The sequence below is a fragment of the Sander lucioperca genome, chromosome 22 (genome assembly GCF_008315115.2).
Source record: "Sander lucioperca isolate FBNREF2018 chromosome 22, SLUC_FBN_1.2, whole genome shotgun sequence".
NCBI classification, from domain to species: domain Eukaryota; kingdom Metazoa; phylum Chordata; class Actinopteri; order Perciformes; family Percidae; genus Sander; species Sander lucioperca.
The window spans coordinates 27,170,781-27,198,412 of NC_050194.1; the positions used below are offsets into that span (position 1 = coordinate 27,170,781).

At 41.6% G+C, this 27,632-nt stretch overlaps 1 protein-coding gene across 1 annotated transcript; it reads right to left on the minus strand.

Moving 5' to 3' along the window:
* galk1 (galactokinase 1) lies at positions 1–27,632 on the minus strand. Its single transcript, XM_031323874.2, has 8 exons — positions 27,292–27,632; positions 24,204–24,393; positions 22,403–22,522; positions 21,630–21,765; positions 19,136–19,317; positions 16,166–16,316; positions 15,378–15,540; positions 1–416 (listed from the first exon to the last, which is right to left on the minus strand). The coding sequence occupies exons 1-8, from the start codon at positions 27,454–27,456 to the stop codon at positions 342–344; spliced, it is 1,182 nt and encodes a 393-aa protein (XP_031179734.1). The 5' UTR covers positions 27,457–27,632; the 3' UTR covers positions 1–341.

Consider the following 27,632-nt stretch of genomic DNA (forward strand, 5'->3'; position numbering starts at 1 on the left):
TCACATTTTCTTAACTTGATTTATTCCAAAAGAAGCCTGTATTTTCACAGTACATGTTAAGTCAGAAATATACAAACAGTTGCTACACGTTATCTAGAAGATGATAAAGCATTGCATAACTGAAACAAACAAAAAAGATCTGATAATACAAATGTTACCAGAAAGCAATGTTTTACTGTGAAGGCACTTTTCCCACATTAACAGAATGCTTACAATCAGCTCCAGTGTGCATAACAGCATATCATTTTAACTTGAATAGTGAAAATTAAGAAGAAAAATCAAAAAGAAAAGCCTATAAAAAGGAATAAATCAGTAATATAGCAGAGATGTGTTGACAAAGGTCAGGGCAGACTGAGAGCCCGAGCTCCCTCTGAAGGAGTTGTGACATAGAACGTCGGGGTTCCACTGTATCGCTCCTGTTACGGAAAGGATAAAGAAACATATACATACACACACACACACACACACACACACACACACACACACACACACACACTGAGTACACAAAACCATGGTAACCTTCATACCGAGTACTGATTCGATACCAGCGTGTTGAAAGACATATTTTTATTATGTTTTAACAGCTGTATACTAATACTCATGTATGGATGTGATATGGTTGCTATCGTTGTAAACTCTTTGTCAGGGTTTCTACAGGTTTCACCGAGTCAAATTTAAGACCTTTTTAAGACCATTATGAAAGAAATTTAGGACCTATATCACGACATCAATGTCCGGAAACCTTGAGTACATTTACGTGCACACCAATATTCCACTATTATTCCAAATATGACAATATTCCGAATTTGATACAGGTCATGTACACAACATGTCTCAGTTGGATATTCCTAATAAGGCCTTTTTCTGAATATAGCATTTTCCAATTAACGGGAATATTAGTGGAATATTCACTTTCATTAGCCATGCAAACAGCTTAGTCAGAAAATCGTCTTTTTCAGAATAAGGGCAAAAACCGGAATATTATGTGCATGTAAACGTAGTCAGCGTCTGAAACAATTCCCATATTTCGTCATTGACATTATAGGACTGGTGTCCAGATTGGCTGCTATATAAATTGCATGTTGGTCTCATTTGTAATCATCTCATGTTGTAATACAGCCAATTATATTTAGACCAGCAACAGAAAAATCACCACGGAATAACAAATAAAAACATTCTAACATGCGGGAACATTTCAATGAGCATTAGAGGTAGAGTTACATTGACGTAGGAAAATTAAGACCTGTTTTTTTTTTTTGTTTAGACTTTTTAAGACCCCGCGGAAACCCTGTTTGCGAAACATGGACAAACTCAAACAATGAACGCCACAGAACGTTTTTTTATCATCGAGTTTGACAGCGAGTCATTACAGAAAAAGAACGTAAATAAACTTAAAGTAGATTTTCTTCAGGGCTAAATTACATGGTATCGGATCGTGCATAAACTCCAGTACTTGCCTATATTTGATACCGATAGAGCAAGAGGAAAGAACCACTGGGTTTGTTTCCACACCTAGAAACCGTTCCTCTTCAGCCAACCAGACTACAATTACACATAACTCATGCGGGAGGACTCTGTCTGTTGACCCTTTGAATGCCTTACAGGGGGTAAGGCATTCAAAGGGTCAACAGACAGAGTCCTCCCGCAAGGAAATATAGTCAGTTCAACCAAAGATCCTCTAAACTAAAGATAGTGCATTTCAAGCAGCGCCAATGGTATGAACCGGTCCTCACTTCCTGTCTCCTAAAGGGGCATGGCCTCATTTGAAAGCGTAGTCAAAGAATTTCTACTAAGGGAAGAAGTTCCACTCTCTCGATACTTCCGGCTTCTGAACTGGTTGCAGTTCCACCAGAGTTTCATATAGGGGGCGCTCACAGGCCAGTGCGGAATGAATGGTGGTCGCTATACCCCTCAAAATCCACTTTTCTCAGGATATAATTTTTTTGTCTAGTAATTTGAATGTTGAATGTTGCATTCCAAAGGGGAGGCTAAGAAAATACACACTGCTGATTTTTTTAAAGTGGCTTTTTTGTTCTAAAAAGACTTTTAAAATGTCAATGACGTCATACACATCACAAAGCCAGATATACTGCTTTACGGCAAGCTATGAGTCACTTCCTTTTTTCTCTTTAGGCATCGACAACACAGCTGACAGGTTAGCCCCCCCCCCCCCCGTCAATACACCTGCTAGAAAGAGGTCTGCTAATGTTTTAAAGACCGTGCCGAAATATTCACTCTGACATTCTGGTTCGGATGCCGTCAGATGGGATCTGTGGTCGTAATCAGTCCTTCACTGACCAATCAGCATTCATTAGCAGAATGCTAGCGTGTTATGGGCAACAACAACAACAACTCAACCTGTAAGAAATCAAAAGGACATAAGTACTCGTTCATTCAACTTTTGACCTATAATCCATGTTGAACTTGCAAAAACTACAATCAAATCTGAGATTTCTCAACGACAATCAGGCAAAAGAGACAAGCTGTCTAGCTCCATAGAGTTCCATTAATTTTGCACTCGCCTGCGATCACCCCCAGTGGAACTCTGGTGGAACTGTTACCAAATTCTGTACAATGGGGCTAAAGAGAGAGTGAAAAGGCTCTCCATAGACCGGCTCTGGCTGTAGTTAACGTTGTGTGGATGAATGAAAGGTTACATTTGTATAATTTATTAATATTTTCTTTTGCTAACGTTAGATATTTACACAGCTAAAAGACATATTTAGCATCACGGAGATTAGCTTTGTTAGGGCGTTCATTAACGTTAGCTGACGTGAGCTTCTCTGTGTTGCCAGATATCGCGAGAGTTTGGTCCTGAGACAGAAACAGGCCTCAAACTAAGTTAATTTTCTCCTGATGCGTCCGTCTGAAAAATTCCATTTTAGCGTCAGAATGTTCTGGAGATATGTGGCTTCTGAAAAATGGCTCCAATATTTACTTTAGTGACGATAGGGCGAAATAATCTCTCAAAATATGTGTTCACATTCACTTCTCCCATTGGAATCAATACATAGTGTCCTAAAGAGGCGTGGCTGTGGCAGAGCCCCCGTGACACAGATACAGGAAACAATTAATTCAATTAATCATCATGTAATACTGGGAATAAGCAAATCCTAATGTTTAGGTGCATGTTTTTAGTAGTTGGCAAACGAGACAAAAAACTCAAAAAACCCATTAACCATTAGCCAAGTCTAACTAATTTTCATCTTTCCATTCATGTCAACTATGTAGAAAACCCAGTAACAAACTTCATCTTCAAACAAACTATGTCAGTAAAATAGGAACTACACAAAGGACGAAATGTAACTTTGACATGATGTGTTCTATTTTTTAGGCCTTAGGCTGTGTAAAAGCTGTTACAACTAGAGGGTGACACGGGAATCAATTGTCGCTCCCATCCCATCTCGAGCCCATGAAAATACTCCCGTCATATCCCGATCACATGACTGCGCCCCCCAAAAAATCCTGTCCTGCAAAATCCCGAGAGAAAGACTCCCGGATGCCATCCCGCTCCCGTTTCGTTCCCTATGTTATCAGACTCTGTCGCGGACCCGGTCACGGACTCTGTCACGGACTCTGTCACAGACACGCGCTTCACACCGCGAGCAGGCTCGCGCGCCACCCGGCGGAAAACAGAAAGAAAAAGAGACGTTGTCCGTCGCTATCTGGAGAATAACTAGTCAGTTGATATTGCGTGTGTGCGTTTGGTTAATCGCGGTCAAATCACTAAGGTTGCCTCGAAATTTAGACTCCACTATACATGCATTACCTGCAGGCCTAGGCCATTTCATTAGGTAGTTCCTAAAGGAGATCTTCTCACACTCAAAACACATTTTGTTGATTTCTATGCCCTATCACGTTACCAACAGTGAAATTGACTCCCGTACCACGGGACTGCACGGGAATACCGTGATCACGCTGATGTTTGCTCAAGTGTTCATTATCATGTTCTGCACGCTGTTTATGAGAAGCTCTCCCAGCTTGCTGAGCCAGGCTCCCTGCTTCCCCCGCTGGGTCCACATCGCCTACTACTACCTGCATGTGTGACGATCGTACACAAACACGTGGTGGATGAACACCCAGGCTCTTGGCCACTTCAGCACGTTGTTTTGTTGCCGGCAGCTGCGCATGTCACCGGCCCTTCCGCTCACAGTTTTTTCCATTTCATTTGTTATTTCAATAATATTTTGTGAGTAGAATCTGAATCTGCAACCCTCTCTGTCTGGTAAATGTAGTACGGTGTTTTCCAATGAAGTAGAAGTACAAAGTAAGTCAGTAGTATACAGTTAAGCTGCATATAGTCTATATCCACAACGTTCCACTTCCGGGAATTGCTCGGTGCCGCCGGAAATTCCGCCTGATGTCCGTCAACTTCCTCTTTCTTTGTGTTGGCGTTCTAACCTCTGGTGGATTTGTGAGGACTATGGTTAACTGCTCCTCAGATCTCTGCAGGGTAAATCCAGACAGCTAGCTAGACTATCTGTCCAATCTGAGTTTTCTGTTGCACGACTAAAACTACTTTTGAACGTACACATGTTCCACCAAAACAAGTTCCTTCCCGAGGCTATTTAGCAGAGGCACCGTGGCTCCGTCCAGTGCTTAGCACCATCCATGACAATTGTGAATGGTTTAAAGAAATGCCAATAAACCAGAGCATGTTTTTTCTCCCAACCCAGATTAGCCAGACCTTCCTCCACAACATTGTGGAGGAAGGTCTGACAATGCAAGACTAAGTTGCATATTACTGTGGGTTCTTTGAGGGTCTTCTGTGAGTAATCTTGGGGTACAATGGTTCTGGAGAAAGCTGCAAGCAGGAATACAGGAGGCCAAGCAGTCGGCACGTTTAAAAAATACGCACTTATGATAATATGTGATGACACTCGTGATTTTATTGGTGGATCTACAGGGTTGTCTGTGAAGCAGTAGCACGACCCCATAGCTGCCAACGGCTGCAGTTAAGCTATGCAGATCAACATGAATTAAACTGCAATGCAAATACAACAATGTACTCATGGAGCCTGTGAGAGACCTGAAAACATTCTGGTTCCTTCATGAAATTATTTCCGCCACTGCACTGCAGTCAGCATAGAACATTTCCATAATAGGCACCTATAGGCAATTTGATATTGTATGTAATTTTAGTTTGGGCTTTTTTCTCTCTCTTTCTTCTCTTATCAGTATTTTAGTTTATTTCTATTTTAATTGGAGTATGCATTGGAGAGTGGCCAGATTACGCCCCTCTGAAGGTTTTCCAATCTCTCCATCGCATCTTTTATTGATTATGTGTATATTAATCTGTAGTATTTGTATATGTGTAAACCAATAAAGTAAACTAAAAGCAATCCCTTTAAAGTGCCCATATTATGAAAAAATCATTTTTTCTGGGATTTGGGGTGTTATTTTGTGTCTCTGGTGCTTCCACACGCATACAAACTTTGAAAAAAAACAGCCATACTGTTTAGAGTGAGATACGGTTTCTGAATGTGTCCTGCCTTCAGTCTCCGGGTGAGCTGGTCAAAATCTGCACGGCTTTCTACGTCACTAGCCGAGACGAGGGGCATAGGGGGCTAAACGTTAGCATGCTAGCTCGTTCTCAATGGCAAAACACTGCTACAACACACACGAATTCACCCTAATCTACAAAATAAATTGTATAGAACTACTTCCATGTCCCTGTTCTGCAGGTATTCCACACAAAGTTGGAAGTGCGCCCTCGTTTAAAAGAAGTCTCCCGGCTAATCCTGCCTTGTACTACTGAAGTTGCAGAAACAGCTAGCTAGCTCATGTAGTCCTTACCTAGCTACTGAGCATGTGCGACTGACAACAAAGATGTTACAGCAGTGAGAGGTCTCACTCTGTAGCTAAAACAGAGACCTGAACACAGGGTGAAAAGAGGAGCTGCAGCAATGTGCTGTACAACAAAAATATGGTGTTTTTTGAAAATTAAACCATGTAAACCTATTCTGATACAATCTCAAATTACAATTATGAACCTGAAAATGAGCATAATATGGCCACTTTAACAGATAGATGAAGCCAGCAATGTTTTAGATATCAAGGCTGAAAAGGTCTGGTACATCTAAATGTTACACGTAAATGTCAATATGTGTACATGACGTGTCAGCACTTGTAAATTGAACACAGCTTATTATTTACGGTTTTAGTAAACTCTATGACAGAATACAGGACATGGAGACCACAGACAAATGACATTTTCAATGACCTAGTCATAATCTGTATCATTTTGCTTTCCAGATTGAAAGGTTAAACCTAACTCTAACTAACTAACTAACTGGAGAACTGGTTCAGTTGTGACTAAAGAGAGCCAAACCACAGTTCATTAACTTGGCATGTTCCTTAGCTCTTCTCAAGCTCAGCACTTGACAAGCCGAAGTGAGGTGCAATTAAGAATTTCCGCGGGGTCAGGAGTCACCAGATCAACCTTGAACCCTTCAGCCAGAGACACCTTCAGCAGCTCCTCCACAAACCCCTGCATGTCGGTGATATCACACGGGTTCCGGTGCACGTTCACGATGTCGTCTAACTGCGTGTGCTCGGTGTTGGAGACAGTGAGCCCCTGGTAGCGCTGCTTGTCGTACTGGTCCTGCGGCAGTTCGTCGGGCCTCGGCACCCACTCCAGCTTCAGCCTGTTCTGCCTTGGATTGCATGGATGGGGGCTAGTGAGACCCCGCGATGTTCTGTAGGAGAAGCGCTCACAAATGAGGGCCAGGAAGGCTCTCCAGGTACAAAAGAGGTCAACGGTGAAGGCGCGCACAGAGCATGTGCGAAGCTCATAGTTTTCTGGCCCGTGGCGCAAGTTAAAGTGGAGAACGCGAACCTGGAATGAGAGGGCAGAATATGCTGACTACACATTCTGCAGAGTGTACACAAACAAAGAACCGGTCTGTCCATGTCTCTGAAAGTGCAAACTGACACTGACACACACACACACACACACACACACACACACACACACGTATGGTAAACATACTGTAAACTGACTCTCAGTGAAGGCCAGTATTTTAGGTCAACATTTTAAGCAATGCACTTTTTGACTTTCTAACCAAGAGTTAGATGAGAAGATTGACAGAGAGTGGTGTCAATCTTCTCATCTAACTCTCAGCAAGAAAACAAATAAGCATGTTTCCCAAAGTGTTGTATGGAGCTAAAAGAGTCTCAATAAAGATAAATGCACACACTACATTCACATATGCACACACAGGATTCATACATGCACACACATGATTCATAAATACACACACAGGATACACAAATGCGCACAAAATTCACAAATACACACACAAAATTTAAAAAGCACAGACGATTCACAAATGCATACAAAATTCAGAAATGCAGACAAAATTCAGAAATGCACAGGACAAGATTCAGAAATCTTGATTTACAAACTGCTTGCGGTCTGTGAACTTCACTGCATTTGTGTGTGAATTTTGAGACTGCCCTGACTTGGCTCGACACACAAATGCCTTTTTTTAAACAGGGAATGTTCTGCAACCAATCAGATATCTCCCTTGTTTTAGCCAATCACAAGAACGCACCCCACGTGGGGGATTGTTTACTTATAAGCCAATCACATGAACGCGTTCACACAGCAGCAGTTTGTAAATCAAGATATATTTATGTGTGCATCAGAAAAACATTTCTGAATCTTGTCCTGTGCATTTCTGAATCTTGTGTGCATTTGTAAATGTTGTTTGCATTTCTGAATTGTGTGTGCATTTATGAATTTTGTGTGCATTTATGAATTTTGTATGCATTTGTGAATCTTCTGTGCTTTTTAAATTGTGTGTGTGTATTTGTGAATTTTGTGCGCATTTGTGTATCCTATGTGTGTATTTATGAATCATGTGTGTGCATGTATGAATCCTGTGTGTGCATATGTGAATGTAGTGTGTGCATTTATCTTTATTGAGACTCTTTTAGCTCCATAGTGTTGAACTATTCCTTTCAGACCAAATCTGCCTCTTTCAGGAGTCTGTGCATCTAGCTCAGTTTGGAGCCTCCAGATCTCTGATTTTTAGCAATCACAGTTGATATGAGGGTCTAATCCCTTCTACAGTATATGGATAGTTAAAGTTAAATTTAGAAACCCATTAAAAGGTACTTTCAGAAAGAGAGCAGTTGCTGCTGCTGTTGCCACCTCAATGTCTTCCAATTGGTGGGTTCCAAGATTTAAGATTCAAAATCCTTTTTCAATCCCAGAACAGGGAAATTCACACTGTTGCCGCAGCAAAAGATATGGGAAAAAAAACTCCAAACACCAATGGTGGGTTCGGTGTTGTTTCCGCTCAAATTCAATTTGGCATATGCTGCTTGGGCCGACCTGAATCTAAGGTACTGTGCAGCACTTAAACAATATACCACATGTACCAACCTGCATTTCACATTGATTCTTGTGACACAGTCCAGATAGAAAGGGGGCTGTACTGTACCAAAAAGCTGTGAAAAGATAAGCACAGCCTATCCTCTACCTCCTGCTGTATGATTATCAGCTAATAGAGATTCAAACGTCATACCTGGCACCCTTATATGCCACCATGGTTCCCTTCCTTCCTTTCTAATCTATTTTTAAGGCGTTTTTTAAACTACACAGACGTAGGGATATTTTCAAATCTCCAGTTATGGCCATAAGGAATCTGTCTTAAAGCCTTTTTAAATTCTCAATTTTGCGATTCCATCCATGATTCTGTTATCACAGAATCTATTGGGCTCTACATGAATGCTGCCATCAGTCTATGACTGGCCCCAGCTGGGCCCTCGTCCAAAAAAAAGACACTTCCCACCAGGCTAAATAACTTTTCTGGGGGAAACACTGTGCCACTACTCCAGATCAAGCTCAACCTTTTAAGATTGAACATTAGTCTGGGGAGTCTGCTCTGTATTTTCTACTGCACAAAAGGCGTGATCAACGGGCATAGTTCAAATGACTCTGTACTAGAGCTGGGCAATATATCGATTTTGTATCGACATCGTGATGTGAGACTAGATATTGTTTTAGATTTTGGATATCGTAATATCGCAATGACATAAGTGGTGTCTTTTCCTGGTTTTAAAGGCTACATTACAGTAAAGTGATGTACTTTTCTGAACCTACCAGACTGTTCTAGCTGTTCTATTATTTGCCTTTACCCACTTAGACATTATGTCCACATTACTGATGATTATTTATCTAAAATCTCATTGTGTAAATATTTTGTGAAAGAACCAATAGTCAACACTACAATATCATTGCAGTATCGATATCGAGGTATTTGGTCAAAAATATTGTGATATTTGATTTTCCCCATATCGCCCAGCCCTACTCTGTACGCAATTGGATAGTCCTTGAACCAATCAGACCAACGATCCGGGTGACTTAGCAGTGACAGCGGCATCAACGGGTTGCTGCGCTTCGGTGGCCGTCATGTTGAATGTAAACAAAAAGCTGCTTGGTCGCTTCTCTATCGTCACCGTGTTAAACCCGCCAATAGCGCGCCAGGTGGATAAGCCAGTTTGTAATTGGTCCCCGCAAAATTGCAATGGAAGCAGGATAAATAAACATACAGGTTTCCAGCCTGAGCTGCAGGGAGAAATCACATTACCGGCAGATTGGGCTGGGTTTACCCGGTCTACTGAGCCACCTTCAGTTTTCGGATTGTATATCTACCTAGAAGGGATGAACGACCATTGTTTTTTCCTCCGTCAATATTAAGGCAATTAATCGGCGTCTCAAGTAACCACGACTGGACGATATGACAATAGAAACGATTGCCTAACCCTAGTTGCCACTTTACAACAAAGCAGTATGCAGGAGCAAAGCCACTGTCAACACAACGCTGATGTGAACATGCACGTTTATTAGGGGTTGGCGATATGGCCCTAACATAACATCACGATATTTCATGGTATATCTGCGATAATGATATTTTCTTTCTTTTTTTTTTTATCTCTCAGTTCTATGGCTTGTGAACAACAACAGTAACTCTGAGTTACATCAGTTTCTGTAAAAAATAAAAATAGTACAACAAAGTGCACATCAACAGACAGCGGTGGCGTTGCACCCTGCGACGTCCACATAAAATACAGACGACGGAGTTCACTGTAACTGCTTGCTGTCTGAAAGCACCTTTATAGATCAAATAACCAGAAGAATCTCTGAACATCATAGCGCCTAACCCTACATGGGTGCACTGCTTTTTAAATCATTTTCCCGGGAACAAGTCTCATTAATTATACTTTCTACAGGCAGCTTAATAATTCTACAATAACTGTGGAAAAACTGCCTCATACCAATTGTGTCCATGGTTGACTGCCTAGTCAATATCTAATCTTAATTAAAACTCAAACAATGGGCCTCATGCAAAAACGTTTTCTTATTCTTATCCAAAATCTTTCTTGTTTAAGGTTTGCTCGTACAAATGTTCTAAGTCACATTCACCAAACATTCTTAACTGGACAAACGTGTTGTAAATCGCTAGTTTCACCCTCCTGTGATTTGATCATTTGCATAATCCTTGCCCTCTATGTTGCTATATATATATCACAAAGTCTGCCACAATACAATGTCGATTTTTGATTCCATTCAGGGGCCTGTGACCGATCCGAGACAATACATAAGCCCATTTAACACAATCTTATATATATATACTATATAAGTATATATTTACAAAAAGAAACTAAAATATGTTTTGACAATTTCATGACTAAGCTCTTCCAGACATTGAAAACAAACTACGCATCGTTAAACCCCTCCTGCCAACGCTGTGATGTCAGAGCAGCGCTGTACTGTGGGGGACAGGAATAAAGAGGGAAGAGAATATTATACAGTAGGTGATGTACCACTGTCAGCTGTTATAATGGATTGGTTATGTTCCCGTCAGCGACCTGCATAAAGGCCCTGAGGCAGCTGTCGGAGTGAGAGGGTTTTTTGTCTGTTCATGACGACAGATCAACCTGCTCGCTCCCAACTCGTAAAATACTGACGCTTGGTCAGTGGCTCTCGGCATCAGATACCGATGCAAAAATCCCCCTTTAGCGTCTGTATGGAACGCACCAGGCAGAGCAGCAGCTCCACCTCAGCGCTGTAAGATAACGTAGTTTTAAGAGAGACAACGATAGCGAGTGGTACGAAAGACCGGAAATCCTCGTAAGGAGACAGGTTGGGGTGGATGGATCAAACAACACAGAGCTTTCACCTACGATCTTTTCCTAAACCTAACTGTCCCATTCTTGTGCAGGGTTTTTCCTGCATTAAGGAATTTTTGGTGTCCCCTCAAAGAGGTTTTAGCCAGCCCCAAAGGAAAATCACCAGCACCAAAATGATAAGAACTGAGAATAAAGTAGCAATTCAAATCCTCTCTAAATATGTTTAAGAGCAATTTACCAAACAACCGTTAAACAAGCAGAACATAAACTTGAATATGAGAGCTAATCTCAGTTTGATCGTCCAGAGTCTGGCTGTACCGGACTCTCCCGATGATTTATTTAAGCAATAATAATATTTTATCCAGTTTTGTTAATTGGGGTTTCATTTACCTTAAGCATCACATGCATTTATGTTTATCAAATTGTCAGAATTAACAGGCAAATGCATACATTTCTGTCAAATAAGGTAACAGACTCATTGCCTTTACTGTACGCAGACCGATCATGCTTACTGCCATGCGTACTCCCCCCCCAAAGGTCCATTCTGAGCCAGGAAAAATCCTGCTGTGCATTATGTCATTAAAACGTACATCTGGACCCAGAGCATCAATAAGTGGCGCCAAGAGTCCCGCCCAAGTGCGTCTAAATATGACGCTAAAGGAGACTTTTTGCATCAATAACAAAAGCCAAAGGCGCCTGACCAAGCGTTGCTTTTTCTGACGCGACGGGAGTAAGAATATGTTGATCTGGACCACTCATGAACTTTGTTTGTACTTGCTTGTCGCAACAAGTTATCTTAAAGTACTCGTACATGCCACTGTAGAACAAATGTGTGGTTCGTCCATGAGGCCCATTGACTTGATTGACTGTCAAACCGACACATTGCTATAACTTAAAAAAAAAAAATAAATAACATACCTTGGAATCAACATTTACCATTATCATGGCTCCTAGCGGCCCTCCTCTAAGGCTGAGAGGCATTAATGCCTCATAGCGGCACATCTCCTCCAGCAGGGGGCGTATCTGGAAGAAATCCACCTCTCTGCGCAGCAGCGCCAGCTCTGAAAAGCCATCCGGCAGGTCCAGGGAGCTGGAGCGCAGGTAGTTCAGAATGTACCTGAACACTTTACCGTCACGGTCTATGAAAACATTCCCTCGGTTATCTCGAAGTACGGGGATTTGTCCCGTGAACATGGCACCTAGCATCGAGTCACGGCAGCGGGTCAGAGTGTCCAGGGTTGTAGTGTAAATTTCTCCACCGACGTTCAATGACACCGGGTCCTGGAGAGAGTTCCTGTTGCTGTTGTCGTCCGGTGAGTTGAGGTTCAGCATCTTGGAGGCAAAGGCTGTGGGTTTTTTAGGATCCTGTGAAACCTTCTCTGAAGTTGTTATTGGGAGGACAAGGATCCTTCTGCTCTGCTCTGGAATGCTGAGGACTGAGGGGCTGTGGAAGTTCCAAGTGCTTCTTTTGTTTCCAAGGAAGACTTGTTTTCCTTTGACAGTAAGCAAGCCACAGTAGTAGTAGCCAGGGTACGGCCAAGTTAGGAAAGATGCGAGGAACTCTGCCAAGTCCGTTTCCAATGCTGAAGATTTATAAAACCAAAGTTTCAAACATATACAAGGCTGCTGCTCTTTTCCTTCTCATTGTTGCCAAGCAAACATGTCATCCTTATAAATGCAGGCGTTTCCCGAGATTTTTCTGTGGTTTATTTGACATCTTTGTTGATGTATCTCCAGTAGGATTCTGAGTGGTGTCAGCTAACAGCAGGCTTACAGTCTAACTGTGTTAAAGCAGAAAGACAGCAGGGCCACAGTGACCAGACCGGCATGCTAATAACTGGACACTTCTGGCTCCGCGAGCTCGCTTTTATTCTCCGCTCACACACACACACACACACACACACACACACACACACACACACACACACACACAGGAGCTGTCTCAGCTAGACACGGGGGACTGGGCTATTTGTCTGAAATGCACCCCTTAAAGTGACAGGCAGAACACTGAGCTGCGCTTTTATCCCCCTGTGAACAAATGAACAATGTCCTCAGACAACTTTTCATTACAAATACCCTTCGGAATGCAAAGATTTTTCCAGGAAACAGAATCATGAAAAACAGAAAAGGGTAATTTCCCAACTAAATGGCAGCAAAAGTGACTTTGTTGCACCGGCTGTATTATGTTGCATGATGAGAATAATAAAGCTGAATAAATAAGAAGTCCATTGCTACTACAACTACAAACATGATGATATTAAATATGATTTCAACTAAAAGTAGTACACAGTAGAGTGAGGTAAAAAAACAACACAAGGATACATGAGAGGAAAGGTTTCAAAGATTTTGAAGCTCATGTGCTTTCAGTCTGAAGCAGTTTTAATTTCATCAACGAAATGTCTGACGAAAAACATTTGTCCACCTTTTCACATTTTTTACGACAAAACTTAAAAAGTATCCTTTGAAAAATGAGAGCTATGATGAAAAATGTATTACACTGTTCGCCAACGAATAAAAACTAAACAATAATGTGAAAGACAGCCAAATGTAAGGAACTAATTACTGTTTCAATGCAAAGTCTTATTCAACAACCTGCATGCATCTGGAGAACAATCGGCTGAGGATTAGACAAGAAGCCGCAACAAGACAGCTAAACAAACTACGGAAACAGGCAGAACTCTGACATTTACAGTATAATTATAATGTTGTTGTTTTTTTTTTTTATCATAAGAAATTATTATGTTCCAGGATGAAACGCGTGCCACCATTGGCACATGGCTCAACCAATGGCAACCAATGGCACACTACCAATAAGTGTGCAAGAGTTTTGGGAAAATGTTCAAATCTGTACGCCAAATGACGTCTTTCACAGCCATTGGCAGGAGCACAGCCTGTTATTTATGTAGTTTCATTGAATTCTTTCCCACCCACATTCCGTAAAGATCCACCTTACTTTGCCTCTAATTGGCTAGTTCGTGTTGCTTTCTTCAATGCACGCTGGATGATGGCAGGCTTAAAGCTACGGTGTGTAGTTTCTGTCTCCCCCATGAGGAATTCTAAGTAATGACAACAACACTGATACAAGCCTTCCGTAATCGCACACCATCCCCACCCCTCCTCCACACAGTTGCTAGTAGCCAAGGAGGACACGGAGGATTAAAAAAACAAGATGGACTCTTCAGAAGAGGTAATTATCTTCACTCGAGTTTCTGAGCGAGAAAGTCGCCGGACGCCACAATCTTCTGAACATAGTCATACTGAGAAATCCAGAGAGAGTTGTGTGGAGCTGATAGTCTTAATTAGCTTTGTAGCAACTAATTTGGCAACGGCTTGAATGTAACGAACGTAGCCTACCACAGAGTGCAGCAAAAGAGCTGCGTGAGGAGTATAGCCAGAGAAAACACTAGTTGAGAGTTGGAGGAATAAAAAAAAAAGATGGAATTGGTTTCAAAGCCAAACGTGACAGCTGTACTGTGGGAGCACTTCGGATTCAAACCAAATGACCATGGTCACCACTTAACCTGAGCGAGTCAGTATGTCGCATTTGTTGTAAAACAGTAGCGCATCTCTCTCTCTCTCTCTCTCTCATATAGAATACATATAGATGAAGATTACTCCCAGTAAGGCAGCAAACATTTGTACCTTCAACAGTGCGTTTACATGCAGTTTAATAACCTGATTATATTCGGCTTATGGCAATACTCCGATTTCTGAAACGCCATGTAAACACCATTCATGCCACTGGTTAAAGATAATAATAATAATAATAATAATAATAATAATAATAATAATAATGCTTTTCCACACTGTGACAAGAGTGTGTGAATGAAACCTTACGTTTTTAAATGTTACTAATTTAGTGGCCAGTCGGCTGGCTAATTAGCTAGCTTGCCTGCTAAATGGCTCTTTGGCGTAGGTCAACCGGAAGACAAAGCCTTATTCTGAACAGATGTGTGTTGGCAGAGCGCCACCTACTGTACAGGACGGTAGAGTAACTCCGGCATTCTTTACACTCTTCTCCGCGCATGTATATGGACAGAACTGCCAAACCCAGCTGTGCATGTAAAGGCACTGATTTTCTGGTTTGCATTTCCCAGCTTTATTTGTTGATGATAATCCTGACAATTTACATACGGTACACATGATCTCTACAGTATACATGCATGCATGAAGGTGTGTGTGTGTGTGTGTGTGTGTGTGTGTGTGTGTGTGTGTGTGTGTGTGTGTGTTTTAACCTGTATATGGAGTATAGTCCTGTCAATAGCATGGGCCTGTAGCAAAGTCACGGTGCATCCACCGAACCCTCCACCGGTCATCCGGCTGCCAAACACCCCCTCCACCTCCATGGCTGCACACACCAGCTCATCCAGCTCCCTGCAGCTCACCTCATACAAGTCTCTGAAACACGGACATCAAGTTGTTTCTAAACAATGTTTCTATTCATTTTTCATTGCAATTACAATTTTAAAACAACCATCAACCTCATTTTCCCAGTGAGAGCTATAATCCTTTTTGCCTGAAGTATAGCAAAATCATTATATTTATATTCTGGGGGTTTCAGATTCAGATTTGTTGGATACAGCAGCAGCAAAATCATCTTAGGGCCAAGTGGAATGTTCACAGACAAGATGAACATCGTTTTATTGATCACCTCCCTCCAGAATGTTTTAATTTTGTCACACTCCCAGACACAGTGCATGGAGGTTCCTTAAGCCTCACTGCATTTAAAAACAAAAGTTACATAATATTAATATTACTGTTGTATTTATTCAATTTAACAGGAGTTGTGTGTGTCCGCATCAGCCAATTACAGGAACATCAAGTTACCACAGTCTGTCGTAAACAGTGACTCGGGGTTAAGCAGATACAATACTATAGAAGAGGATTAGAGCCACATGTCAAAAAATGTATTTGAGTCCTGAGTTTAAAGTCAGAATTCTGACTTTAAACTCAGGACTCAATACATTTTTTCACATGTGGCCCTAATCCTCTTTCGTATGCGATACAGCTGCTTTAACTGTACCTGAGGGAGTTGTGGCTCTCCACCATTAGCTTGCCAAACTCTTTGTAGGCTCCTCTCTTCAGGGCCTCCGCAGCTCGGACAGTTCTTTCTATCTCCTCAATCACGTGACGAGCTCTTCGACAGGTTACGTCATCCAGTCGGTCCCTTGCCTCTGAAATGATAGGGAAGGTCAAAAACGTGGCGCTACTTCAGGCTTCAATGGGCTTAAATAGTATCGGCTGTTAGAGCCTCTGAAATTAAAATGAAGAAAGACTGTCAGTGGGGGGTCCCAGGCCTTGTTCATAAGGCTGATTAACCCTCCTGTTGTCTTTGGGACAAATTTGACCCGTTTTCAAAGTTTCTATGTCAAAAATATGGGTTTCTTTCAACGAAATTGCCCAAAAATAACATGGATAGTTCCATTCACGAAAACAGTCTGTGAATATGCATCAACATACATTCCTCTGATCTTAACTATTCAGTCAAAATAATTCATAATTTTTGGGTTTTTATAAAGATGTTTTTTTATAAATAAGTGTAAAACTAGCGGTAATTAGTTGGAATGAAGTTGGCTAGGAAGATGTAATACAGAATTGGGTCAGAAACACCTGGCCCCGCGGGCTTCACATGCACACACGCTGTCCTAAGCGTCACATGACACATGTGAATGATAGTAGTTGAAAAACGCCACACGCAAGCATCCATTAAGGCAGTGGTTCCCAACCTTTTTTCCTTGGCGCCCCCCCTACTCATGTCTAAGAAAAGCTGAGCCCCCCCCCACCCCCCCGAAACCGAGGTTAGGTAACTCTCGAGATAGAGCCTTACTTTCTTTTTTGATACAGAGCAGTTATCAGCACTTTTACGTTTCTCCGCCATGTTTCATTCATAAAATAGTGATGCCGTGGTGGCAGGAAAAATGATAGCAGCTAGCAGCTAGCAGCTGACCTGATGACAGCAGGGTCCCAGGTTAAGAGGTCCCGGAGGTTTGGCCTACTAAGTAGCCTGCCTACAATTTTAAGCGAGAACAAAAATATATAGTTTTGTATAAATTATATATTCTAGTATATTATCATAATTTGTTTAACATATGCACATATTTTTTTTTTTACCTCAACCTCAAAACCGGTTAAAGACTTGCGCACCCCCTGTGATCTTTGCCGCCCCCCTGAGTGGTGCCCCGGACCCCAGGTTGGAAACCACTGCATTAAGGGTTAATTTTTTTTCAACCTGGACTCTATTTTCCTATGTTTTTTGTGTGTAAGTGACTGATAGGAACAACAATCTTTGAAATTGGTCCAGTATATAGCAGAAACTAGGGCTGCACGATATTTTGTTTCATCATCTACGTGGCGATGTGCGCATGCGCGACAGTCACATCGCAGGACGTTGCGATGTTGACGCTAAAACTTTTTTGCTGCGTGATAGAAAAGTAAACCTTCACCATTCTCCTTTTACATGACCGTTACCGACCGAGCCTTCCCCTTTAAGACAGGTAGCCATGTGGGCCGCGTGTGTATGTGACGTAACGTTAGTCCGACGGGGTTTGTTATGGGAAGTGAGTAGAGCTGGTCGATATGGAAAAAATCTAATATCACAATATTGTTGACCAAATACCTCGATATCGATATTGCGGCGATATTGTAGGGTTGGCAATTGGTGCTCACAAAAAAATATTTACACAATGAGATTTTTGATAAATAATCATCATTAATGTGTATATAATAACTAAGTGGGTAAAGGCAAATAATAGAAAAGCTTTAACAGTCTGGTAAGTTCAAGAAATTACATCACTTTACTGTAATCCAGCCGTTAAAACCAGGGACACTAACACTTGTGTCATATTACGATATCCAAAATCTAAGACGATATCTAGCCTCATATCCAATATCAATATAATATCGATATATTGCCCAGCCCTAGAAGTGAGGCTCTCCATGCGTAGAAAAGAACCGTAAGCGGCAGCTGCCGCTGACAGTGATGCACATACTTTTCCATGGGTAGTGAAGCTACAGCGGTCAGTGTTTTATGTTCACTGCAAAGACAAACTAAATCACCTGATTAACGCAACGTAATCACGGCGTTTCCGGCCAGAAAGCTGCTACCAGCCAGGCTAAAGCTAATGTAATTAGCCTAAAGAAACAAGGGGTCTGTCCCAACTCATGTAATGGTTCGGAGCAGCAACGCTGAAAAACGTAACACTAATCTGCAACAGAAGTCTGTTTCTGATATAACGTAATCTACACTGATTTAAGTGTTCTTGGATAGTGTGTGACATGCAGGCTCTGCATGCACAGCAAACCACCAATCACAATGTAGTCTCGCATTCCCAGACCTTCCTCCACCGCGCTGCGGAGGAGGGTCTGGCTAGTCCACACAGCATTCCCGGATGGGAGAAAAACTTGCTCTGGTTTATTGGGATTTCTTTAAACCAATCACAATCGTCTTGGGCGGGGCTAAGCTCCGCACGGAGCAGCGGTGCCTCTGCTAAATAGCCTCAGGAAGGAACTTGTTTTGGTGGAACGTGTACGTTCAAAAGTAGTTTTAGTCGTGCAACAGAAAACTCAGATTGGACAGATAGTCTAGCTAGCTGTCTGGATTTACCCTGCAGAGATCTGAGGAGCAGTTAACCATAGTCCTCAGAAATCCACCAGAGTTTAGAACGGCAACACAAAGACAAGAAGGACATCCTGCGGAATTTCCGGCGGCAACGGAGCAATCCCTGAAGTGGAACGTTGTGGAGATAGACTAGATTATATGTGATATAGCTTGGAGAATGGATTATTTTAACCCAGCCCTACTAGAGGCTAAAGCGGATTTTCTGGCTACATCTAAAAAAAAACATTAAAAGTTTTTAATGAGGTCTTCATCATCACTGGGACAGAACAAGCCGTACGATACACAAGACGAAAGGGCAGGAAAAAAAAAGGTCAAGACAGGATTACATCAATGGAATGGATCAGCAAAGGATAATAAAAAATATATACTTCCCACCCTCCAAATCCTTCATGGTGGCATCTCTGAGACTGTCTTTCCCCAGGATGGAGGCGGCCTCCTCACACTGTCTGCGTCTCATGGGGTACTCACTGCCAGTCAGAGAGTGTTTCACATTGGAGTTGGTGATGAGAATGACCAGGCCTGGATCTGCCAGAGGGACAGGGGTGGCCTCCAGCGACCTGAGGCAAACCACAAAGAGGCACATGATTGACAACGTTGGATGTAAATCAGGGTTTTTCCTTGCTCAGAATGGGCCATTCTAGGGGGACTTCGCACGGCAGTAAGTAGGGTTGGGCATCGAGAAACCGATTCCTACTTGGAATCGTTTCAAAAATACAATTCCAGTGGAATCGTTTCTTTATTGGAATCGTTTGGAATCATTTGGAGGATTTGGTTTCAAATCTGATCATGGGTTCCAAATTTAACATGCGCAAGTTTTAGTTTCCATAGCGACCAGGCGCTTGTTGTGTTGCAGCCATGGAGCTCAGTAAGCAGCGCTCTAGTGTGGCTTTATTTTACGTTGAAAAAGCTCGGTAAAAGTGCAACCCACCATTGAATCAAAATACAACTTTCCTCTTATTTGTGAAATAAGCATGTGACCCGTTTCAACTCCACCCCTCAAAGAATGGGAATCGAGAATTGATAAGACCCGGAATCGAAAGGGAGAATCGGAATAGGAATCAGAATTGTTAAAATCTAAAGGATGCCCAACCCTAGCAGTATTTATAGTTATTTCTGACAATTTGATAAACAAAAATGTACGTCATGCTAGGGCTAAACGATTAATCATTTTAAAATTGAAATCGCGATATGAATGAATGTGATTAGCCAATCGTAAAGACCGCCATTAATCGAATGTGAATATTTAGTTAAATGTTTGGTGTAACATTTGGTTTAACATTATTTATTCCTCTTTTTATTATTACATGTACTGCTTTTTCATAAGATCAATGCTGAAATAATGTCACATATCACAGACTGTTTACTGAAATGTCCTATTTTCAGTGGAATTTATTTCATATCATGTATTTTTTATTCCTTTATTTAACATGACGTAGAAGGTGTAATATGTAGATGCTGCTGTTGAACTGAGGCACATCAGAAAGGTCAGTTTACAGGAATGTACTGATAATTGTTATGGGAATTGTTTTGTATTATTCTACTTCGTTTAAGAATGCTTGATTCTGATTGGCTGGGAGGAGGGCATTAACCCGGCAGGTTGCCCGCTGACTGAGCACAGCGTCATCAAATAGTAGATCAATACGCCGCTTGTATTTTTTTTCTATCACAGAAATTTCAAACATGAGGTCCATTGTAAAAATAAACCTTGTTTAAAAAAGTTTCTAAAATACATAGTTTTGCAAGCAAGATACAATGTAGCAACTACGTTATTAAACTAACGTTAGTGAGCAGATGTGTGGTTGCTATAGAAACTAATTAACGTTAGCTACAGTTGAGCTAACGTTAGTCGCCGTAGTTCTAAACATTACAGTGTTTTAAAAATTATTATAAATTTTAATATATTTGGAGGAGGGAAGACATTTGAGGACTGGTTAAAGAGCGACGAGGACGACGGAATGACAACAGAAAAAGACAAGGCCCAGGGTCCCCGTTAACGAGATCTGACAGATGAGGAGCTGAAGATGGGGCCCTTGAACCAAACACGAAAAAGGCAACTGCCTTTGCTATCAAGGTTTTCACCGAGTGGAAGAGCCACCAGAAGGATAGACTGACAGTGACAACTGACCCGGACTGTGGTTGCTATAGAAACTAATTAGCTACAGCTGAGCTAACGTTATTCACCGTAGTTCTAAAGGGGACTACTTTTTGAGGGAGATGAACTCAAACAGAATATACATTTAGTAAGCATGCAATATGAATAAGAAAAAGCATAATTAATAAAGTATTTTAATTGTTTTATTATGTTGGCAAGCAAGAAGTAGAATAAACGGGATAATCACCTCAAGGCAGGGCAATAAACAGTTTGATATGCCCGGCTTGTGGAAGGTTACCGCCCTCGACGAAGCCGTCCACAAGCCGGGCATATCAAACTGTTTATTGCCCTGCCTCTCTGTGATTATCCCTTACTTATTATATCTTTAGCTTTTGTGATAAAAGTTCTGTGTTTGACTGTTCAACGTTCCATGCGTATTAAAAGAAAACACTTATTGCTGGCAATTCATATCTATGTTCTCATCCTAGTATAAGAATATAGAGCAGTTTATGATGGTGTCTCATGTTATAATGCTCTATGACATGTTTTATCTGGTACACAGTGGAAATTGAACTTCAGCTAAACTTTCTTTTTAAATAATCACAAACTGAATTGTAATCCCAATATCTGGCAGTAAAATGCAAATCGTTCAGCCCTATAAATATGAAGAAGTTCCTCAGCCTTTGCTTTGTTAAGCCAAACAAAGAAGAGACAAAAGAGTCATCTCGATGTTACCAAAGACTGGATTAATCTACTCTCACTGGATGTTTACACTACCTGCAGTCAATGAGCAAAGCGTGGCCCTCCCTGCCGAGAACTGACACAAACTGATCCATAATGCCACAGGGTACACCAGCATGAGTGTGTTCTGCCTTCTGACAGGCCACTGCTTTGGATACCTGGTCTCCGTCATCTGAAAGATGAAGAAAGATGAAGAGTAAATACCAAAAATCCAGGCTCGTACTATAACTGATGATCGAACAGAAGAGTTATAGAAACAAAGTGCTTTAGGCTCTAATTAAGCAGCATCACATTAACACTAATACATGTTGATCCATTTTCTTGAAAATCACTGGATGTCATCTATAGACATGCCATCAATCGAATGTGCAATATTTAGTTGATTGTTTGGTGTAACAGTTGGTTTAACATTATTTATTCCTTTTTTTAATTATTATATTCACTGTTTTTATAGGATAAATGCTGGAATAATGTTACATCTCACTTATTGCTGGAAATTCATATCTATGTTCCTCGCATAAAGATATAGAGCCGTTTTGATGGTGATGCTGACATGTTTTATTTGTTACACAGTGAATATTAACCTTTAAAAAAATAATAATCCCAATCGTAATTGCAATATCTGTCATTAGATTGGTATTCGATTTTTTCCGTTCAGCCCTAGCACAGACCCACAAGTATATTTACAGCACCCCCCCCCCCCCCCCACCCCCTCAGACAATAGTTCCAATGTCCTTGACGTCATCTATCTCTAATATAATGAAGATTCCTTACAGAATATTAGAGTCGGACTGTAATTAGATTCTGACCTGGCTGGAGTTGCTGCAGGAATGTGTAGAAAGCCACCTCCAGAGAGGCAGAGCTGGACAGACCTCCTCCCAGGGGGACACTGCTGGCTATCACCGCCCTGAAACCTGGGACAGGAGGAGCTGAAGCACACAGGACACAGACACAGTACACGTTGAATATAAATACCCTGTGGTGTCCAACCGAGGCAGAACAATAGGGGTGGGAGAAAAAGAATTAGCAAAACAATTTTTTTTTGCAACACTTTTCAAAATCGATTCTTTTCCCCAGAATTTATTTATTTTTTACAAATGATTGACCTAAATATTTTCTGTTTATACGGTACCGCTGGTTACTTCATCATATCCCTTACCAGCAAAACGGAGCAAAAGCAGTTATGTACTTCTTTAGAAATGAAATAAATGTCAGACTGACTGACTGACATGTAATCTATATCGACGGCGTTCCACTTCAGGGATTGCTCTGTTGCCGCCGGAAATTTCGCCGGATGAAAGTCCACTTGTCCACTTTATTTGTTTCTTATTTTAAACTCTGGTGGATTTCTGAGGACTATGGTTAACTGCTCCTCAGATCTCTGCAGGGTAAATCCAGACAGCTAGCTAGACTATCTGTCCAATCTGAGTTTTCTGTTGCACGACTAAAACTACTTTTGAACGTACACACATTCCACCAAAACAAGTTCCTTCCTGAGGCTATTTAGCAGAGGCACCGTGGCTCCGTCCGGCGCATATCGCGACCCAAGACGATTGTGATTGGTTTAAAGAAATGCCAATAAACCAGAGCACGTTTTTCTCCCATCCCAGAATGCTGTGTGGACTAGCCAGACCCTCCTACGCAGCACTGTGGAGGAAGGTCTGGGAATGCGAGACTAACTGACATGTGATGTGCATTCTTTGAAGAAAACAATCAGTTTTTAGAAATGTCTCATAATATATTGTCTCTAGAAGTGCATTATTCAACTTTTGTTTTTGTTAAAGAAGGAAAATCGCAAAATCTCAATACAAATCAAAGGTATCGAGAAAATGAACTCCTGTAGTAGTAATATTTATTTTCTTGTTTACAATCAGGGGCGATTTTAGTCCTTTTTTTTTATCCCGGCACCCCTAAAAAATAAGAATCTGTGTTTGACAAGCTCCCGTGAGATCAGTTGCTGAGCCACAGCGAAGGTTCTGGTAGCAACAGTTTTGTGTCAACCACATCAAACCATCATGTTGGGAAGTGGTCGTAACATGCCTTCAAAGTCGGCGGTGAAGCTTGTTTTAAACCTAAATGGGCATGATTATTTTCAAACGGGTCCATTATACTCTCGCATCAAGATATCTGAACGAGCTGCAGGCTATTTGGCTTTGGTGAGAGTCATGTACAGTCATGTCTGACACCTGTCAGCTAGCTATAGCCTGGGTAAGTTAGGTCCAGTGTTGTGCATTAAGTGTAAATAATAATACTGACCCTAAGAGCCCAATTTAATCCCGTATTTGCATAATACCATTTCATTTGTAATACCACACAGCACCTTTGTAGTAATGGTCCTGTGGCTCATCATTGTCGTACGTTTTATCAGACTTACTGGCATCGTTCTAGTTGACAAATTCAGTGATTTCCCTTCCATGATAGTCCAAAATGGTGTTAACATGCAAAGTTAACAGTAGAATAACGTTTTTTTGTTTTTTTAAATACGTTAAAAGGGTGGCAGGTACCCCTAAAGCTCTGATCCTAGAATCACCCCTGATTATAATACCTAAAAACATAAATCCCAGGTAATGTTTTTATAGCTATGGATACAGTCATTATTTAATTGTTTACCCCTGTAATGCTGTATAACACCCTTCACATAGTTTGCCCAGCTGGGTAACCCTGGAGACAGCGCCGATCCATAACTGGGCAGGCTGAAGTCCACCCTCCGAGGCTCATCAGCATCCTCTGTTGCTGTTACCATGGTAACATCCTGGCCAGAGGTTTGACTCCCTACCACCACAGTCACCAGGGGCAGCGCCTGGCTCACCAAACACAAATCACATGCAGCTGGGTGGTTATCCTTTCCCTCTTTGTCAGAGAGGAAATAAACTCCATTTAAAAAAACAGAAAGTATAATGTTTCCTGATATGTGGAACTATAGTCCATGTGCCAATCTTTAGCTTCTGCTCTTGTTTAAGTCGACATGCAAGTGACCCACCAAATGTACGGAACAGGATTAGGGCCACAATTGAACATTTTATTTGAGTTCTGAGTTTAAAGTCAGAATTCTGAGTTTTTGTTGTTTTTGTTCTTTAAGTCAAAAACAATTGGTTGCATCCGAAATCGCATACTCTGCACTACATACTCAACATCTATACTATCGATCAACATACTTTTGTGTAAATAAACTGTAGTGTGTATCTTTTCAGATCACTAATGCTACGTTTACACATGGCCAGCTATTTTCATAAACGGACATTTCAACCTCTCCGTTTTCAAAAATAACATCGTGCACAGCTGTCAGTTGTCAGTAAAGTGTTTGTTTACACGTACCCGTGTATATATGCCGTCAATGCCGTCAAGAGCACGCCAGACCTGTAGGTGGCAGTGTAACGAGAAGCTCAAGCCCACGTTAGCCAATCAGAATCCCGAAAATAGCAACAACAGCAACCAATCACTTCCTCTCTCTTCTCCTCCTTTATATGCAAACGTGCAAACAAAGTTTTCCAAAATCTCAACTCTGGCCGGAGTTTTTAGAAAGACTCGTTTTCAGAGGCAAATTCTCCGTTTGCGTGTAAATGAAGGACACAAACAAAGAGAAATGTCTCCGTTTTTCAAAATAACCATGTACGTGTAAACGGGGCCTAAGCCATTTTCAACGTCACTTCCTAAGAGCCTCCTTGCCGTTGAAGACACGTAACCATGGTAACCCCTGCCAACCTCCGCCGTAGCAGCATCACCAAATGATGCTTAAATTACTGAAAGATGTGAATTACTAGACCAACAGTTATTTAAATATGTAGAAATGTAAATTAGAGCGTTATTGATGTTACAGAGCTGCCTCGGTTTCTGTCTGTTTGTCTGTTATGAACGTTGTCTTTACTACCGCAAACACATTGTGGGATATTTAAGCTGGCGTAGTGTGTCCAGTATTGCATACTGTAATATTTTACCAGAAACAGTATGCAAATCACGTACTATTGGTTTACTAAGGTTTCAGACATACTGTTTTAGCCTTCTAAATAGCATGTTAGTGTGGAATTTCGAATTTTGACTTCATACTCAGAATTCTGGCATTTTTCTCTGAAATCTGACTTTAAACACTGAACTCAAGTACCTTTTTTTCACATGTGGCCCTAATCCTCTCCCATACCAAACAGGAGATGAAATCTTAATATTTTAAACTACGGCTTACGTGCAGTTTAGTGTCCCAAATTATTTTCCAAAAACCGAGTGTCCCAAATGATGAGGGTCTTATTTGAGACAGGTTAAAGGTCCCATGGCATGAAGATTTCACTTTGAGTTTTTTTTAACATTAATATGAGTTCCCCCAGCCTGCCTATGGTCCCCCAGTGGCTAGAAATGGTGATAGGTGTAAACCGAGCCCTGGGTATCCTGGTCTGCCTTTGAGAAAATGAAAGCTCAGATGGGCCGATCTGGAATCTTCCCTTTATGACATCATAAGGGGAAAGGTTACCTCCCCTTTCTCTGCTTTGCCCGCCCAGTGAATTTGGCCCACCCATGAGAGGGAGAGAGACATCATGGCTTTCAAACGAGCAAAGCATGGCAGTTGGTCAAGATCACACCCCCACCCTCCACCTTGCCCCCCCCCCCTCTCCTCCTCAATAGCATTTAAAGCTACAGACACAGAAATGGCACATCCTAAGAAAGCTCATTGTGGGACTGGCTCTAGTGGCTGGAATTCTGCACCAAGGCTGAATTTAGGGAAAGAGACTTCAGATACAGTATTAGGGGACCACTAAGGTCTATATAAAGAGACTTCAGATACAGTATTAGGGGACCACTAAGGTCTATATAAAAGAGACTTCAGATACAGTATTAGGGGACCACTAAGGTCTATATAAAAGAGACTTCAGATACAGTATTAGGGGACCACTAAGGTCTATATAAAAGAGACTTCAGATACAGTATTAGGGGACCACTAAGGTCTATATAAAAGAGACTTCAGATACAGTATTAGGGGACCATTAAGGTCTATATAAAAGAGACTTCAGATACAGTATTAGGGGACCACTAAGGTCTATATAAAAGAGACTTCAGATACAGTATTAGGGGATCACTGAGGCCTATATAAAAGCATCCAAAGAGCACCATGTCATGGGACCTTTAAGGTTAGGGTTAGGGTAGCACAGGTGGTTTAGCAGGTTCATAATTAATTAAGGACATTGTATGGGGAAATTGGGACACTAAACTGCACGTATACATTAAACACTTGCTAATACAATATTACAGAGCAGGCCAGTCAGTGAGTTGTTGCTGGGTGCTCTACAAGCATGGAGAACAGTCGAGAGTCTTCAACATCAGTGGTGTAGTCTAGTTTATTGTAGTGGCTATACTACAGTAGTCTCTCTGCATGATCCAAAGCGTTTGATGAGCGTGCGGTAACATTACTCAACCCGTATTTGCGATAAACAAATAGCTGTGAAAGTGAAAGTGCTGTCCCAAAACAATGTCATTGCACATTTGTAAGTGGGTATATGGAAACGCTGGAGCTTTCTTAGTGGGTATACGGCGTATACCTGCGTATGACGTAGACTACACCACTGTTTAACACGTTTAGAAGAGCCCAGAGCTGTGTTGTAATAACACGTCTGTCAACAAGCATTACATTCAAACATAAAAGTGCCAGATGTTTGAACGAGATTTGGTATGACAAGCCAACCCAAATCCCATTCGTGCTGCGTCATGACATTACCATTGGAAGTACAAATCCCTGGTTGTAGTCAGTGTGCTCCCCTATCAGGTTGACTCTTCCGGGAGCACACACCGCCACCCGCGGAGCTTCTTCCCCGAACACCTGCACATACAGACCGCGAGCAGTCGCAACAAGCTCGGCTACACTAGGATAAGAACTGGCCATTGAGCAGCAAGTTTGAACACAGAGTTTATCAATGAAACATGCGCGCAAAAGCCACCCAAATGTTTTAGGGAACTTATACGCTAACACAAAACGCTAAGAAACGGTGATATAGATACAACAGACCGGTTAAGAATCTTTTGACATGTCGGTCAGGAGCACGTTACTTCCTGGTGGTT